Source organism: Elaeis guineensis, chromosome 1 (genome assembly GCF_000442705.2).
Source record: "Elaeis guineensis isolate ETL-2024a chromosome 1, EG11, whole genome shotgun sequence".
Classification (NCBI taxonomy): domain Eukaryota; kingdom Viridiplantae; phylum Streptophyta; class Magnoliopsida; order Arecales; family Arecaceae; genus Elaeis; species Elaeis guineensis.
This window is the reverse complement of record NC_025993.2, coordinates 71,042,479-71,062,406: the sequence shown is the minus strand read 5'-3', so window position 1 is coordinate 71,062,406 and position 19,928 is coordinate 71,042,479. Positions and strand designations below refer to the sequence as shown.

General features: G+C 41.5%; 1 protein-coding gene across 6 annotated transcripts in view; it reads left to right on the top strand.

Moving 5' to 3' along the window:
* LOC105032643 (telomerase reverse transcriptase) overlaps positions 1 to 19,928 on the top strand; it is a 114,615-nt gene that overhangs the window by 37,484 nt on the left and 57,203 nt on the right. For 4 of the 6 annotated variants that reach the window (XM_010907140.3, XM_010907139.3, XM_073254603.1 and 1 more), the window contains exon 8: positions 7,699 to 7,837. The exons of the other annotated variants lie outside the window; for them this stretch is intronic. In XM_010907140.3, the coding sequence (XP_010905442.1) occupies positions 7,699 to 7,837 (139 nt within the window). The remainder of the gene's footprint in view (positions 1 to 7,698; positions 7,838 to 19,928) is intronic. 6 annotated transcript variants of the gene reach the window in all.

Genomic DNA, 19,928 nt, shown 5'->3' with positions numbered 1-19,928 from the left:
AAGCCTTGGCTGCAGGACTCTGAATAGCCAGAGAACTAGGGATACGGAACTTGAAGGCTTGCAGTGACTCCCAGCTGGTTGTCAGACATATTCAGGGCAATATGAGGTCCGAGGGGAGAACATGGTAAAATACATCTAGAAGATTAGGGACCTAGCATCCACATTTAACAGATTTGAAATCCAACAGATATCCAGATCGGAGAACTCTAGGACTGACTTGTTGTCTAAGTTGGCGATGTCGGCGCCATTCGAGTTGTCCAAGAAAGTCTTTTTTGAAGTGATGGGCCGATCAAGCATTGAAGAACTGACGATCATAATGCAGACAGACGAGGAACCTTCATGGATTGACCCACTGATCAATTATCTTAAAGATGGGGCGCTACCAATAGACTGGAAGGAGGCTCGAAAGGTAAAATACCAATTGTCTAGATATCTTCATGAAAGAAAGCTGTATAAAAGGTCCTATTCACCGTCTCTCTTCAAGTGCCTATAACCATCCAAAGCCGATTACGCACTTAAAGAGGTGCATGAAGGCATTTGTGAGAATCATATCGAAAGAGAGCACTGGCTTACAAGCTCCTTCGATAGGGATACTATTGGCCGACTATGCAAAAGAATTTCGAGAACTATGTTATGCAGTGTGACAAGTGCCAGAGGAACTCTAACATACGAGTACTTGTAGTGCCGATGTCCCTTATTTGCATTCGTTGGCCTTTTGCATAATGGGGGATGGACATCCTTGGCCCCTTCCCATTGGCCTCGGATCAACATAAGTTCTTGCTCGTCACTGTAGACTACTTCACTAAGTGGGTAGAAGCCGAACCACTGGCCCGCATCATGGAAGCAAAGATGATAGATTTTGTCTAGAAATCAATCATATGTCGGTTCGATCTACCTCGAGTATTGATCACTGACAACGGACATTAGTTCACTGGAGCTAAGTTCAAAGAATTCTATGAAGAGCATGGGATCTCACATCGCCTTACCTCTATAGCTCATCCTCAAGCCAACAGAGAAGTCGAGGTAACAAATCGGACTATTTTATGGGGCTTGAAGATAGGATTAGACAAAATCAAAGGATCTTGAGTCGATGAACTCCATGTGCTTTAGGCGTATCGGACAATGCCAGGAGTTCCAATTAGGAGAAATCTCTTTCAATTTGGCCTTCGGGATGGAAGCAGTAATCCTTGTTAAGATTGGGGCCTCGTCGGCACGAGTTGAGAACTATGACGAGCTGACCAATTCGAAGAAGCTGCGCACTTAAACTTACTTGAAGAAGCTGGAGAAGAGCATGCGTTCGAATGGTATCTTACCAATACAAGGTTGCTCGATACTACAACTCCAAAGTTCGGAACAAGGTCTTCAGGGCCGACGATCTAGTCTTGCACAGAGTAGAAGTTTCTTAATCTGGAGAATGCGGTAAGCTAGCCCCAAACTAGGAAGGTCCATACCAGGTAGATAAAGTCATCAAGCCGAAAACCTACCGCCTGAAACAACTCGATGGAACCCCGCTCTCTCGATCAAGGAATTCAAAAAATCTTCGTGTATTATCAATAATGTATCACACAACATTAATAAGACCCTTGCTCTCCAAGAGAATGGTTTTTTGTCCACTCGTCAGCCCACGATCTCCGATAACTGAAGGAGCCTTTGATCGGCTTTACATTAAAAACGATCTTTGATCGGTCCGACTGAAGGAGCCTTTGATCGGCTTTAAAAATGACCATTGATTGGCCCGACTGAAGGAGCCTTTGATCGGCTTTCAATTAAAAATGGTCTTTGATCGGCCCGACTGAAGGAGCCTTTGATCGGCTTTCAATTAAAAACGGCCTTTGATCGGTCCGATTGAAGGAGCCTTTGATCGGCTTTAAATTAAAAATGATCTTTGTTTGGTCCGATTAAAGGAGCTTTTGATCGGCTTTAAATTAAAAATGGCCTTTGTTCGGTGTGACTGAAGGAGCCTCCGATCGATTTAAAACAAGATAGCCTTTGATCGACTTGATGGAAAAATAAGCATCGATCGATAATGACATATGCGAACGACACAAGGAAAAATAACCTAGTCTTTCATTAAAAATATTTACAAGAAAAATGGTGCTTCGAGCACCGTCCAAAAAAAAAAGGAAAAAAGAAAGGAGGAGAAGAAGTGGATGAGTTTACTCATCCGAGAAGAAGGCCCCCACCTTGTTGTTGTTGCCTCGGAGGAGGTAGCTAAGGCCCAACTACGGCATCATCTGCCACAAGCGGGCCTTACAGTCTTCAAATCCAAAGACAGGCGATGGCGGCAACACCAGTGACCTCTTCCTCGAATGTCGTCGAGGTCTTGAACTAATGCAGCGCTCGCGGACCATATAAGAGATCCATTGGGTGGAGAAAGAGGCGCTCTCACCCCTGACAAGTGGTGTTGGTTTTTTCTTAGACCTCTCGAAGGGAGCAGAAGCCCAACTCGACTGGGAGGCAGATTGCCCCAGCTCCCCTTTCTTCACCTTCTTGGACGAGAAGGCCTTCTTGGAGGTGGCCCTCCTCTCCTTGACCAACTCTTTGATAGATTTCTTAGAGGGCATCATGGTAACGAAGGAGAGGGGGAGTTTTCGCAGGTACTACGGGAAGAAGAGTGGAAGGTGAAGTTCTTGCGAGCCATTAGGCCCACTTTATAGGTGCGAGCACCTCCATTGTTCACCAATCGCCAGCTTTGACGGCATAGTTGTTCCCCAGGCCATAAATGGCATGTCTTCCCAACCTCGAAAACCAACTCAGGCGATGTTTCGCAGATTGGTACATTGCCAGGTGGCATGTCCTTACAGGCTCGAAGTGGTCACCAAAAATTTACTCCGTTAGAGGAAATAGCAACCGTTATTCCTTAGAACTATTGCCCAGTTATGCCACGCCCTCTTAAAGGCGTCAGGATTTACGAAGCACTACCTATAGTTAATACGAAGAGTGGTTGACATGATAATTGTTGAGGAGTTCTCGTCAGGAATTTGATAAGCAATCCAACGACGACGCCAGGTAACATGACTAAACAACAAAGAATGCAATGCAGAAAATTTTTGCAAAATTTTTATGACTACAAGAATGTCATCACCCGAAATGAACGATGAAAGAAACTGTTACACTGGACCATAACCAATCCTAGCCTCTAAAGCTTTGTCGGGAACCACCTTGTGGATCTCTGCACTATTAGGACCAAGCTCGTGGATCTCCACCCTCGAGACCTGCATCGAGGGGCAGAAAACTCAGTGTTGCCTTCGGACGAGAAGTTGAAAAGATCTAGCCTTGGGAACGCTATCCTAATCTGATTCCTACACGTCCAAAAGCCAGCTATGTAACTTGCATCAAACATATGTCGGATCGTATCATCTAGAGATGCGGGGTCGATTAGTCTTTGTTCGATCAGGCTTTGGGATTTTATGACCGTTGGCCGACTTTCCTTCGATTTGTATTCGGCAACTGCGTTCCTCGAACGCTCAAGCCTTGAAATTTTCTCCCGGGCGACACAAAGATCTTTTTGGAGCCACACCATATGATCAACGAAATTCCCTCTAGCTTCTTTAGCAGCAGTCTCCGATGACTCTAGTTTTGAAATCCTTCCCTGAGCCCGGTGGAGTTGACTATGGAGGTGGTGCTATTTAGCGGCGGCACCCCAGGCGGCTTTCTTGACAAGTCTCGACAGCTTTGCGGATTCAGTTGCCAGTCGAGCCTTCTCTGTGGAATGCATCTTGTTATTCTGACGAATGATCGATCTCAACTGACCAACTTCCATCGAAGCCTCGTCGAATGCCTTCTTGGTCTTCGACTGCTCCTTCCGGGTAGCAACTTTCTTGTTCAATTTCTTGACCCTTTTTTCTAGGTCATTTATGCGTGACCTAATCCTTACAGCAGAAGCTGTCGGTAAGGGCTCGGCGACAGAAATTGAAGGAACTTAACCATCGAGGATATGCTGACATGACTGAACAAACTAAAGAAGGATAGTGTAAATTTAAAAAGGGACAAAACCTTGTTTCACTAACAATGACTTTTCTACAAAAGGGAAAGAAAAGAAAAAGTACAAGGCATCTCATCGTCCAACCTCACCTTGAAGATCGGGGGAGCTTGGTACGGCCCCTGATGGGCCTGAGGGCACATCAGTTGGAGGAGTCGTCTCCAGAGCTAACATATCGGTGGTAGGTGTCCCTCCAGCTTGCTCTTCCCCCTCATCCTCATCCAAGGAGAGGTCGGCCTCAGGGATTCGAGTGGCAACTCGATGGTGGCAATCCTCGAATCTGGTCTTGTGTCCCGCATTGCAGGACTCCTGACTGAGCGTGACCATGGCGTCATGAAATTTCTCCGATGCCTTGAAGCTATCAACCACCTGAGCCTTCTCCCACTCAAAGTCTGCTGAAATTCTGAAAGCCTCCACTGTCGTTGACAGGCCTCAGCAATCTTTCCTTCGGCCTCCTATTTGGCCTCGACGATCCGGTCCTTGGCTTTCTTCTCGGCTTTTGCAATATTGGTAGTGGCCTCCTGTAGCTCCTCCCCTTGTCGGGCAAGATCAGTAATGACTTTATTCAGAGACTCCAAACTATTAACCTCCCCCCTCAGCTTGCGCGCTGCCTCCATGGCATCAGATTCAGCCTTCAAGCATAGATTCCTTATCATCTCTGCTTTGCATGCGTGGTTCAAATGAATGACCAAGAAGTGAAGTATTTGCACAGAAGCCATGTTAGGAAAAAAGATGAAGAGGAGAAAAAGGGCAAGGGAAGTATCTGGTGCATGGTAGTCGTAGAGTGTCGTTGTAGGTCATCAAAGTCCATTCCATTGATTCCTCTTAGCTCCACTAGGAGCATTGTCCTCTCAATCAGCTCCTTGACAACCTTCTAGTCGTCAAAAATCGCATCCTCGGGGATGGAAAGAAGGCGGGCATCCGGATCGACTTGGTCATCCAGGGGAGGCAATCTGCTCAGATCTACGGCCACAAATGGCCGAACCCTAACTCTGTAAGGGGTGCAGGAGAAGTCGCAGGAGCCACAGGTGGCAGAGACACTTGCGCTTGAGTAGTGAAGATGGGGGCCGCAGCCGATGGAGATGGACTCAGGGGCAGCAGTCGCCAGCACGACAGTGGCCTCGATAGCTGAGGCCCGCTCGTCCGCAGCCTCTTGTTGGCGGACCACTGATTTCTTGGGAGTGCTTTCTGGTGTCGGAGTCTTCTTCTTCCGAAGGTTTCGCTTCATTTTGGCGTGATCCTCAAACCTCATCTCTGCAATCGACAAAACTCGATCAAAAACGAAAAAGAAAAAATAAGAAAGATAGATGACTCCATTACTCACCTCTGGGATCGGCCTGACTGAGTCCCGCATTATAAAAGGCTTCATCAGATAGTAACTCATCGACGGAGGGAGCTTTGAAATCCCTAAGGATCTTAAAATGACCCTTTTCCTCGGCCCCTAATTTTGGGATTTGGAATGCTGAAGCCTCTGGCCGACCTTAGCTCGGCAAATTCTAATTATCAGCAGAGGAGCTAGAAACAAACAAAAACAGCTCCTTCCACCCATGAACGGAGGAAGGAGCACCCTTTATCAGAGGAGAAATTCTCCTTTGGAAAGAGACGTACCACCAATCCTTGGCATAAGGATGCTTTTTGACGGTAAAGAAAAAATGAAAGAGAGATAGATGGTCGAATATTGGCCATAACACAGATGACCAAAAAACCTACAAATCTAAAGAAGCTCGGAACAATCGCACAAAGGAAAAGGCCATAGAAGCGGAAGATGTTAAAGATAGAGGAGGAACATAAAACCTTAAGCCTGCTCGAAGTGCTTCCTCATGCATGTCGAGCCATCCAGGAGGTGGATTATTTACTCGGTCGCTAGCCCTAGGGAGTTCTAGATTGAAGTCCAGAGGAATTCCATACCAAATTCGTATCCGACTCAAGTCGTCCGGATTTAGTATGGAACCATGGGTGCTGGGCCCGATCTCGCTTTGTTCAGCCATTTTCAATCGAAAAGGCTAAAAGATTGTCTACAAAAAGAAAAAGAGAAAAGGAAGATAAATACACGAGGAAGGGATACCAAGGAAAACCTATCTGAGAACGAAGAAATAGGGATAGAGAAAAAAAGCAGCGAGAGAATACCTTCAAAAGCAACTCCAAACGACCGCAACACAGACAAAAAGAAGAGCTCCTTGTTCCAAGAAGACCGCAACGAAGACAAAGCTGAAGGAGGATGAGTTTGGCGCAGTAGCAACCCCAACAAAGAGAGCAGAGAAAAGAGAAGGAGAATGGAGGGACCTAGAAACAATCGAAGGGGCTAGAATAGATTCTTCTCCTATTTATAGCTGAGGGAAGATACTCGCTAGATATCGAATCATCTCCTGTCAACAACCTACGGCACGTGGCACCTTCCCATTTGATTAGCCGCTACCGTCAGTTGGATAAATTGACACCACGCTTCAAAAGGAGATTTCGAAAAGATGCCCATTATATTTTGTAATAATGGTTTGGCCGCGCCGCCTCATTTTCGCCCCAAAAGTCGTGCGCATCCCATCGACTGAAGGATCTTTTCATTATCCTTGGCTTAAGAAAGCAGGTATACTTCACCCGACCGAAGTTCAGACTCAGAGTAGGGGGGCATGTGTTGGGGGAAACTTCGCATGGGCCGATGATATGAAGAAGAAGCCCAAGGCCCAGGATATCCAAACCAAGTAATCCTGCCTGCCAAGGCCCTTGCCGACCCCTAGTCGGTCGTAACCATTGTCACTTTGTCGCCGACTGGTCTTCGACATTTGCATTTCGCATCCTGAGCAGATGAAGACCCACCAACTGTCGCTCAGTAACTCTCACATATGGCCATCGATATCTCCTCGTCAGCCGACTCCCATAGGCCAGGCTGACGAGTCGACAGCACGTCCAAATGGCTAGCTCAGCCTAATCAGAAGATGGTCGTCAGCCGATCACACCCAGCCGACCAACTTTATGCTACTGAACAGATCCCAGCTCTAGACTTCTCTATTCGACGACGGCACCAGTCCTTGGCTCGCTGACGCCAGTGAACACCAATTCAAAATTCAATGCCAGCTAGGCGATAACTGTCGTAAGATTGATAAGGTAACCACAACTGCCATATCCCAAGAATCTTGAGCAATAGTTCCGCCACTACACGTAAATTATGCCCTAGCTAGACGGGATCGTGCCAACCAACTTACCAACCAAAGCAACCATCTGCATCCGCAAAAGGTGGCCCAAAGGGGATCCTAAAAAAAGGGATGCCGTTACTCTGCCTCTTATGTTCCATCTGTTGAATGAGAGTTCTGACTTGAGCGTTGGAGGGTCCCGGCCAGAGCAACCTCCGGTCAGGACTTTGTAGGTCATATCCTAGGAGACCCCACCTCGCCATCCACTCCAACGTCCCGGTGCCTTGCGGAATCTCGCACCAACATTATCAATTGGAAATGGCTATAAATCTTAGTTAGCCTCTTACTGTCTAATGGAAGGCCTCTACTTTTAAGTGTCTTCAAGTTTCCTTTCATACAAAATTCTTTCCTTGCATCAACTATACTGAAACTATGTCTACGCAAGGCCATATTTTGTCTCCACTGCACATCTTCAAGTGGTTGTCACACTTTTTTTTCCAGTTTTGTCTACCCAATTTCCTTATTATGCTGTGGGAACATTGGGCTTTGATTTAAGTGCTTTTTCCTTGATACGCCTTTCATGGTCTTCAGATATCTTGACCAGGTTGAAACCAAACAACTATGGTGCAATTTCTCTTATGAAGCATATTTTTGGGTTTCACAATGAACATCTCAACTTGCTGACATGTATTAGTTGTAATGGCTTTTCTGCCATCGAATCCAAATGCTTGTGAGTATAACAATTTATGGATCTAAATTCTTTTAGTTAGAAATTACTTCTATGCTTTGGGTCTTTTAATTGAATATTTCATGCTATTATGAGCCATCCATAACAATGCTTATTTGCTTGTCATTGAAGATCCATTAGTTTAGTTTCTCTTAGACTTAAGGAGTGTTTTTACTTACATTCTCTTGTTCATCCATTGCTACATCACTATGTTTGTCTCATGCAGCTAAAGATTGAAAGTACATCTGTTTAATTACTATTTACATAATCTATGTTTGCTGTACCATCCCAAACCACTCGGTTTGGGGCATACTGACTTGTGTGAGGTCAAAATCAGCACGAAAACATGATTCAAGTTGGTATAGGTCTTTGTCTGTACCAACCTGTATCGAGCTTAATTGCAACTTACTGACTGGTACCACCCAGAATCGGGTGCATACATTAATCGTACCAAACCTTTACCATTTAGTTTTGGGTGGTACCATGATAAGGTGTGAGAAAATGGGCTTAGGAGCTATCTTGATATGAGTTGCATATTGTACCGTATTGACCTAGTAATGTACTAGTATGGTGCCCAATACTGAGGTTATAGATTGTCTACATAATGAAAGGAGGTAATATTGTGAAAAAAATCTTATATAATGCTTAATAAATAATGAGTGGTTTGGATTTTAGAACTTTATATTTTCTTTTTCCTTATATTTCCTCTATTTCCCTTTCCTCCATGTCATGCACTCTTCTATATCTTCTCCATCGCAAGAGTTTAATTACAGCCTTTGGATTCCATTGAAATGTTAATTGTCTCTGTGTTTGATTTATACAAGTTGCTTATGCTTGTTTTCTCTAATAGTCTCTATTATGGGGGGAACTACCCACCCGACCTTGGGTGTGACTCAGCACCCACCTTGGACTAGTTGTCGATGACCTAAGAATAGGGAGCAGACCGGCCTCCGGACGAGGAGGCATCTCCCTACTACATGCCTATCACACAAGCAGCCAAAGAGCTCAATATTGGAATTACATCGTCATCAAAGGATCTCTTCGAAAATCTGAGTTCTTCGAGGTGGATGGAAGATTGAATGATCAAATAGTCCCGTCAAGATGGCTTCTTGACATTGGCTATGAACCGACCTCGTGCTTGGGCACGCCGACCTCAAGGTCGGACACATGCTGATCTTGTAGCTAGTGACCTAGCACACATTTGATGGACCATGGATTCATACCAAAGTACCACTTTGCTGTCTTGCTGATCATGGACCATTGGCCATCTAAAAGGGAAAGTTGACCTGAGGGATACCAAACGGTTGACCCCAGTTCCGGGCATGTGCCCTAAATCCTCGCACTTGATGCCCGCGGATAACACCCACAACCAATACCCATGATCTTCGGATTGGTGGGCATGGATTCTCCATTTCTATTACCGAATTTGAAGGTAATGCTTGACTACTCCCCCTTTATATAGGAGGGAATGATGGGACCCTCAGGTAAGTGACAGTAGAAGGAGAACAACACCCACTCTCTCTCTCTCTAACTCTTCTTCTTTCTCTGTTCTTAGACTTCAGCTAACTTAAGCATCGGAGGGTCCCCCACCGAAAAAATCTCCGATAAGTATAGACTTCTGTTTCAGGTTCTCCAAGGTGCGGCAACCTTGGCCCTTCATCAAGCTCTAGGTCAGTAGGTGACCAACCTCTACCAATTCTACCTGGAGACCAGTTGGAACAGTCCCTATCATGAAACCAATAATTCAATCACCTTTTGTTAGTCCATCTATTATAAAAACTCTAACCTCAATCTAATCTTTACCATTGTTGATTTTGCCATCATTCTCGTGCATATGACCTAGGAAGCACAAATACTTTAAATCACATGCCGCATCTGTATTGGATATGAATTGGATATTGATGCTTGTTGGATATATCTTGGATACTTGTTTGGTTAAGTATCCAATTTTTTAATATTAAGAAGACAATCTGGACACATCCAGCTAATCCTGAGATACTTCTGATACCTTAAAAATGAGGAGGGCATTTTCTTTCTTTTCCAATAGTGAATGGCCAATTTTTGGAGCCATAATTTAATATTAAACTGCGAAGTATGGACAGGGGTTTAGATGCGATCATATAAAATATGGATTATGTTATTTTGATAGCATGCTATGCTTTGCAAATGCTTTCATACATATATTTGGATATATATATGTATATGTATGTATATAAAATGTATGCACATACGTATAAAATGCTCATACATGTTCATTCATTGACATATCCTAGCTTTATCTGATACTCCTTTCTCATGATTTGTAGTTCCGGTGTATTTGTATTATGTCATATTTGTATCGCTTCTTTGTGTCCATTCTTCTTAGCATACAACCATTTTTCAAAATACTGCAAGCTTATTCCTCTGATGGAAGATATCATACTTGGAAGTTGGAACAAAGTTTGAGAGCATTCTAGATAGTTTGTACTGAGGGAAAATTGATATTTTTGGTGTATCAGATCATTAGATTGTGTTCGCCTCATTTTGTCATTGCTTGTGAAAGAAAACTAAGCAGTTCAATGCATGCAATTTTAAAAATTTTGCAGCGAAACATGATGGATTAAACAATTAATCTACATTACATGCACAAGATCTAATCTAAACTACCTTGTCATGATCTATGATATGATTAAATATGTAATTAAAATCTGAAAATAATAAAATCTGCATCAATTGTATCGATGCTCTAGATCAGATCTAACCATTAGATCTGATCCGATCTGATCTAACAAGTTTCGAACTCTTTACTAGAGTGCAAGTTGCTGATCTCCGCAATTGAATCACATGGATTAGAGCTCCTTCAGGTTGCTCGGAGCCGCACAAGGTGTTCGGCCTTTATGGATCGTCCACACGAAGATCGATTGTTGATCAATCTCTTCAGGAGTGTTAGCTTGCGAAGATCTTTGATGGCTGATTTAACTTCTTCGAATCTTTTAGACACTCTAGAGAGGGAGAAGAATCAAGGAAGGAGGCAAGGCTAGAGAAACCAATTTTCTCTTTTCATGAAATCACTTATATGGGGCGTCCAACTATTGGATCCCTTTTATAGGTGGGCTAAGGATTATAGGGTTAGGAGGAGGCACCAACAAATATCACGCCACAAAAGATATGGTGTCCAAAATTCAACACCAATATTTTGTGATGGCATGAGAAAGAAATCAGATCTTTCTCACACCAACCAACTTCTTAACGTGAATAAGGAATATATTTTTGGCGCCACCAATACTTTTTCATGAAACTTGATTTATTTATTTCTTATCTTCTTATTTTTGATTTGAATCAAATTCAAATCAGGAAGGAGATAAGGATCATGCTCATCATGAGTGCCGCCCACCCCTTTTCTGCTTCCTCCTTTCTCATGCCAAAATTCCTCACGCAAACTTCTTTTGCATGTAATGAGTGGCGTGGGTCCTAGGGCATGCGCAAGGGAGAGAATCCCAAGTGGTTGGGACCCTATAATTTCTTATTTGATTCCAATCTAAATCAGATTTAGTTTGGATCCAATTAGAGGAAGAAACCTAATCTAATTAGGAACACAATCTCAATAAATTCCTAATCCAACTAAAAATTAACTGAATTCAAGTTCTGATCAAATCAGGAACTAATTTTCCTTGTAATTAGATTTGATCAAATCAAATCCAATCCAAGTCAAACTGAATCCAATTCAATTAGACTTGATTCGAACCTCATTGCTCAATCAAATTGAGCCAATTAGCAATCTAATTGTTAATAAATCCTCCGTTAACAGTGGAGTCCCAATCCAGTGGGACTTTTTACCAGATCAGCCATATGATCAGACCGAAACTTTTAATGTGTGTGACCCCATAGGTTTGAACCTAAGCTGGTAGCACAGAAAAAAATTCCTATACTAATCGATGTAATCATCTAGCAATGAGATCCGATATTCGGATAGGCCGAATGATTGCAAAGTAACATTCAAGAACCTACTGACGTATGGTTACCGTATAATTCATCCCTTTGATCTTAATGCTCTAGATGATCTAGTGTTTAACTATCAATCCTGGAATAGTCAACCATAATGTATTTCAACCTTTCAAATCCATCACGTGGATTATCCTGATTAAGATTTTACTAAATTGAAATACACTGATGTTAAGGTTTGTGGAACCGATATCGATGGCCGTATCGATCGATTGGCGGTAAGGTTCGGCATGCCCCCATTTCGTTCCAAATCGAGGCAAATCGACGAAGGAAAATAGAGCTGAACCGGAGAAGAAAAGGAGAAAGAAATAGAAAGGAAGAAAGAAAAAGAGGGAGGGGGTCCATTGGAGGGGTCGTCGGAGGGCCTCCAACTGGCTGCTGTGGCCAGCAGGGCAGCCCGACGTGAAACAGGGGTGATCCGTCCCTTTTTTCTATATTTTTTTTAGAAACTTTTTTAAATGAAGCTGGCATTCGATTTGTCGGCTTCATTTAAAAAAAGATTTTTTTTAAAGAATACGGGAAACCGGGGTGGATTGCCCCTGTTTCACACCGCGGAGATGCCGTCAGACGGCCACGACAGCCCATCGGAGGCCCTCTGACAGCCCTTCTGATGGACCCCCCTCTCTTTTTCTTCCTCTCTTTTTCTCTTTTTCTCTTTTCTTTTTCGGCACCGGCATGTGCCATTTTTTATGTCGGAATCATCCCGATTCTCCATCGGTACGGTTCGGCATGCCCCGAATCGGCCGATTTGGGATGGTTCTGAAAATGCTGATAGATGCATTAACTCCTTTTTTGGAGGGGTTAAATCCCATCTTGACTCACGCACCAACTTGACAAGTATTTGACTGCACCCAAAAATTTTTCGTCACTAAATTAGAAATTCAGGTAATCCAGCACCAAAATATAGTAAGTTGCTTACAAGTCTCCGTGATGATCTCTAATCGGAGGGATATTTATATTCATACTCTTCGCGAGCTACTCTTGACAGTAGAGTACTCCGCAATTGGTCACGTTCGGTGCAAATGTACTTCTATATTCCACCTGCATGCCATACCAGTGTCTCCATACTCTTTGGTTAAGAGGACAACTAACCCATATGGCACACAATGACTTACACTTGATATCGCTATCGTCCTATTAATAGTATATCATTTGATTGTGAATATGTTTAAGGACTAAATGATAAATCTTCCTTTATCGATGAAATATAGTCCTAAGGACTCCATTATAACACAGGAGTTCCAAGAAGATGGACAAAATATGATGAAAAGGCTAAATAATATTTATTAATAAAAATTCATATACAATGTGCAAATATGAGTACAACCGTCAACAGGCTGACGATTGATTTTGAGACAATTTTCAACAACTTTCAAGTATGGTATCATATATCCATCTTCGACTTATGATCATCGAACTTCTCGACTCCGAGGGTTTTAGTAAATGGGTCGGTCAGGTTCTTCTTTCCGTCGATCTTCTGAAGGTCAATGTCACCTCGATCCACGATCTCTCGAATAAGATGGTAGCAGTGCAGAATATGTTTGGTGCACTGATGGGACTTCGATTCTTTGGCTTAAGTTATAGCTCTAGTGCTGTTGCAGTACAACAGGACGGCCATCAGTGGAGGGTGCCACTCCGAGCTCATCAATGAACTTTCACAACCACAGCTTCCTTCGTAGCATCAGATGCCGCGATATACTTCACCTCGTAAATAGAGTCAGCCACGATGTGCTGCTTGAAATTTTTTCAGCAAATTGCTCCACCGTTTAGGATAAACACATTCCGACATGTTCTTATTATCGTCATGGTCTGATTGAAAGCTGGAGTCAGTGAATCTCATTAGTTTCAAGTCAGATTCTCCATAAACAAGCCACTGGTCTTTAGTATTTCTCAAATACTTAAGGATGGTTTTTACGATCTTCCAGTGATTTTCTCTTGGATCAGACTGGTATCTGCTTACTACCCCTAGTAAGTATGCCACGTCTGATCTCGTACATGTCATGACGTACATTATAGAATCCACTGTCGAGGCATGTGGAATTCTAATCATATGCTCTCTTTTGAGGAGTAATCGGACAATCCCTCTTTGAGAGAAATTTCATGGCCTATCGATAGATAGCCTTTCTTGGAATTCTCTATGTTGAACCGCTTCAGCACGGTATCTATGTATGTGGACTGGGATAATTCGAGTATTCTTTTCGATCTATCTCTATAGATCTTCATCCCTAAGATGTAAGACGCTTCTCCCAGATCCTTCATAGAGAACTGAGATGATAACGAAATCTTTATTTTCTGTAATGCAGGGACGTCATTCTCGATTAAAAGAATGTCATCCACATACAGAACAAGAAATACAACCACAGAGTTGTTAATTCATTTGTAAATGCAGGGTTCTTCATTTCTAATAAAACCATACGTTCTGATCACTTTATCAAAATGCATGTTCCAACTTCGAGATGCTGGCTGCAATCCATAAATGGATCTCTGAAGCTTGCACATCTTAGACTCATCTATGGATGTGAAACCTTCAGACTGTATCATACACATCTTTTCTTCTAGCTCTTCATTTAGAAAAATTATTTTCACATCTATTTGTCAGATTTTATAGTCTATGTGCTTGCTATCGTAAACATAATCTGAATGGATTTGAGTTTTGCCACAGAAAAAAATATCTCGTCATAGTCAATACCATAATACTGACGATAACCCTTGACAACCAGACGGGCTTTATAGATCTCTACCTTTTCATTTGCGCCCCTCTTTCTTTTGAAGATCCACTTACACCCTATGGGTTTAACCCCTTCAGGTGAATCAACTAATGTCCACACATCATTGACCTTCATCGACTCCATTTTGAGCTCCATGGCTTCAATCCATTTATCAGAGTCGGGTCTCTGCATTGCATCTATATAGGTGATTGGATCCTCATTGTTCTCTCCATCTCGGATCAAAAAACCGTAGTATCTGTCCAGTTGACATGATACTTTATTGGATCTCCTTAATGGTGCCTCTACAATAGGATCCGGATTTGATCCTATCAAATCCGATTCTGTGGGTTTACTAGATTGTGTTGGTTTTATTTGTTGGACTTCATCAAGTTCAATCTTAGAGGCATTAATTCCTTCTTCAAAATTTTTTTTTTCCAAAAAGACTGTCTTAAGGCTGACGAACACTTTTTGTTCATCAGCAAGATAGAAATAATACCTCTGAGTTTTTTTTGGGTACTCTATAAAAATACACTTGTCAGATCTAGCTCCGAGCTTGTCTGTTTTCAAATGTTTGACATGAGTTGGACACCCCTAAACTCTTAGGTGAGAGAGCACTAGCTTATGCTCCGTCCACATCTCATGTGGTGTTTTACTCATAGATTTACTCGGAACCCTGTTAAGTACATAGCAAGCCGACCGAGTGCAAATCTCCAAAAGAAAATCAACAGACTACAAAAGCCCATCATGGACCGAACCATGTCAATAGAATTTGATTTCTCCTTTCTAACACACCATTGTACTGTGGCATTTCAGGTGTCCACTGAGAGAGAATCTCATTCTCTTCTAGATATATCAGAAACTCGTTAGAAAGATATTCACCTCGATCAGATTGAGATGTTTTAATACTTTTTTCAATTTGTTTCTCTACCTCATTACGGAATCGTTTGAATATTTCAAATGATGCAGACTTGTGTTTCATCAAGTAGACATACCCATACCTAGATAGGTTGTCTGGAAACGTAATAAAATAGTGATACTCACCTCTGGCACTAGTGCTCATGGGTCCACATACATCAGTATGTACAAGACCCAGAACATCACTGGCTCGTTCACCTTTTTCAGTAAAAGGTGACTTGATCATCTTCCCAAGTAGACAAGACTCACAGGTAGGCAATGATTCATAATCATTGTTTTCAAGGATTTCCTCTTGAGCTAACCTATTCATCCTGTTCTTGTTAATATAACTTAGCCTACAATGCCAAAGGTAGGCATCCGTGACATTATCTATCTTAGGGTGTTTATTCGATGTGTACATTACACTATGCCGTGATATAACATAATTATCATTGTTCATTTGTCCATGCATTACAGTAATACCATTCAAAATGATATTATCAAAATTTTTTTTTATTGAAATCTCATAATTTTCTTTGGCCAAAAGGTCTACAGAAATTATATTCAATAAGAAACTAGGATAAAAATGACAATCACTAAGAATAATAAAATGAGAATCGAATACAAGCTTGATAATTTCTAAAGCTAGAACTGGAACTGATGTTCTATCTCCAACGTTTAGGAATCTCTCGCCATCTTGAAATCTTCTACTGACCTAAGTCCCTGCAACGAATTGCAAATATTAATAGGACTACCAGTATTTAATACCCAGGTCATTGTATCAAAAATTGAGAAGTTGCAAGGTATTATCGTATAATTATCTTGCTCAGCAACCGATTGTTTCTTCTTCGGCCTGTTCGGATCAAGGGATGCTATGTATTGAGGATAATTTCTCTTCCAATGACCCTGCTTTCTGTAGTAGAAGCACTCTGTCTCACTCTGTCGAACTTGGACTTCTGAGTCTGACTCTTAGCATTTTGTACCTTTTTATTCTTCTTTTTTTTTCTTTCTTAAAGGGACGACGTCCATCCGAAGAAGATCCTCCCACTACATTCACCGTCTTCTTGTGGAGCTGGTGATCATTCTCAAAAGTTTGCAGCAACTCCAACAAATCGTGGAGTTCACTACAGGCTTCGTCATTCGGTAATGATTGAGAAATGGTAAGTAGGATTTTGGTAGAAAATTCGGGATCGCATCTTTCCCAAGCTGTTTGTGCAAGGAAAAGCCGAGCTTGCTCAGACGCTCGATCTGTTCGATCATGTACAATACATGATCGGTGATCGATGCTCCCTCCCTCATCCTGGCATTGAAAACGGCATAACTAGTCTTATGCTGCTCAACGTCGTCGGGAGTGCCAAAAGACTCGTTTAACATCTTGAGCATATCTTCTGGCCAAGCTTCTTCGAATTTGCGGCTGAACTCGTCATTTATGGCCGCCCGCATGATACAACGCACCATGGTGCAGTCGTTGAGCCACTTTAAGTGTCTCGAACCACACTGTGAGCGTTCGGAGCGGGCTCCTCAGATGCCGGATCTGTAAGTACGTACAAGATCCGCTCATGCTTTAGGACTATTTTCAATTTTTTATGCTAGCTATCAAAATTGGATCCCATCAATTTTTCATTGTCCAACAGTGATCGGAGCGACAAGTTGGTGGCCATAACTGCACAAAAAGAAAATAAAAAATCTAATTAATATATGAATTGATTAAGCCTAAAGACATGGACTTTAATTTAAATGTTCTTTCACTATTTTATACGAATTGATAGCCTCTACCTCCAATTCGAAGAATTACCCTAATTTCTTAGCGGGTACTGGAATCTACACAGACTGCACACGAGTCCGACTTTAGCCGGCCCACTCATGTGGATCCATGGGTAGGTTCTTAATTAATTATTTCACTAAACAATTTTTAGTAATTAATTTTGCCCTAAAAAATTTTTTACTTGACTTTTGTCTTTTCTGCAGGCCTTGATTAGGTCCAACCATTAATATGATCATACTTAGGAATCTAACTACCAAATGATCAGGCCCGACTTTGGTCGGCCAATCTGACCACTTGCTAGAAAGACTCGACTGAGCCATCATATTATGAATGATAATTCCAATAGCAGATGAGCACCAAGCCTTTGGGCCTCCAATGATCATCCAACTAATGGATCCATTATCACCCAACTTAATGGGAGGCTATGATCTAGTTATCATCATAACTATCTCATTTTAGGGACCTAATAATTTAGAGGATTCAATTGATGAATTAAGAGAAGAGTATCGGTCAACCAGTTAACCACAATCCTCCCACCGACTTCATCAAGTCATTGAATTGGATTAGTGACATATTGGTTGAATGGCACCTAGATCAGTCATATTGATCAACCTTAGTGGTATGGGTCAACTCAAATCACTTAGTGGTCTAATCAAAATATAATCCATCAAGTTGGCTAGGTAAGTGAGATCGGTGGGAAGGTATGCTAAGCTTGCTTTAAACACCATCAAAATGGTCAGGTAAGTCGCTTCCAATTAAAAACCATCGGTCGAAATGCTAAACTTGCCTTAGACACCAATTGGTTAATTAATTTTGATTTGACCAGCCTAATGACTTGAGCTCGACCACTGAGCCTCAATCAAAGTCCATTTGGTTTAATCAAAGATATGGACTTGACCAACTACAGCTATTGTATTGGTTTTAGAGAAAATCTAATTTAATTTAATTCAATTTTTGATTAGATTTAATCAATTTTTCTATATGGTCTATTAACTTTTTGAATCTAACTTTAGATCTTCTAACCCAATTAAGAGCACCTAATTAGAGCTAACCCATGCCCCCATATTTTATGCAGTATCATTAGATCTTTAATTCATAATTTTAGATCCAATTAGTTCAATACTTAATTCTAAATTAAGTCTGAATTTAACATGGGTTCAGGTTAAATTTTGAAATAATTTCAATTTTGTAAACCTTTTATTCGAATTCATGCAAAATTTTCATCTCTAAAAATTGGGTCAGCTCAGTCCTAGACTCAGCCGACTAACTACAGTGGGTCGACCAAGTCGGGTACTTGGTCAGCTAACTATAGTTGAATAGTAACTATTACTGTTTAGCCTGTGGCAGCTTGGTCGACTCAGTTCACAACTGAGTCGGCTAAAACAGAGACTGGGTCGACTTAATCAGCACTGAGCCGAGTAAGTTAGCATGCCAACTGATTTTTCAGAGTTTCAACATATGAAAATTTTGCATAAACTGAAACAAAATCAATCATAAACTAGTTTTTAGATCATATCGAAACTTTTTATGATTCCAGACTTTTTTTTTCATGATTAAAATAATTTTTAATTCTTTAGATTAGATGATTTAGTTTTCATTCATTTTGTATCATATACAATCAATGTTAGGGTTTCAAGATCTAGGGTTTTATAGAAAAGTAAGTTCTTCTTTTCGCGTTCTTCTTCATGGGACCTCACAGTGGCACCCCTACACGTCATAGGAGCACTCCATTGAATGGAAGGAGAGGATCATGTAACCCTACTTGCTTTTATGACAGGACGGCCTGGGATTATCCATTTCGAGTACTTTGCTACTCAGATCATCTAATCTAACATATACAGGACTGATCAAACATCAGATCTGAGTATAAAAATTATTTAGATCTAATCTGACAACATAAAATCAGATCTAAATACATCTAAAATCATATCATATCAAACGAGGCTCTGATACCATTTGAAGAAAAATTAGGCAGTTCTATGCATGCAATTTTAAAAATTTTACAGCGGAACATGATAGATTAAATAATTAATTTATATTACATGCACAAGATCTAATCTAAACTACCTTGCCATGATCTATGATATGATTAAATATGTAATTAAAATCTGAAAACAATAAAACTGCATTGATCATATCGATGCTCTAGATCAGATCTAACTATTAGATCTGATCCGGTCTGATCTAACGGGTTCAGAACTCTTTACCAGAGCGTGGGTTGCTAATCTTCGCAATTGAATCACGTGGATTAGAGCTCCTTCAGGTTGCTCGCAGCCGCACAAGATGTTCGGCCTCTATGGATCGTCCACATGAAGATCGATTGTTGATCAATCTCGGGAGTGCTAGCTCGTGAAGATCTTTGATAGCTGATTTAACTTCTTCTTCGAATCTCTTAGACACTCTAGAGAGGGAGAAGAATCAGGGAAGGAGGCGAGGCTAGAGAAATCAATTTTCTCTTTTCATGAAATCACTCATATGGGGCGTCGAACTATTGGACCCCTTTTATAGGTGGGCTAGGGATTAGGGTTAAGAGGAGGCACCAACAAATATCACGCCACAAAAGATATGGTGTCCAAAATTCAACGCCAATATTTTGTGATGGCATGAGAAAGAAATCTGATCTTTCTCACGCCAACTAACTCTCAACGTGAATAAGGAATATGTTTTCGGCACCACCAATACTTTCCTATGAAACCTGATTTATTTTTTTCTTATCTTCTTATCTTTGATTTGAATCAAATTCAAA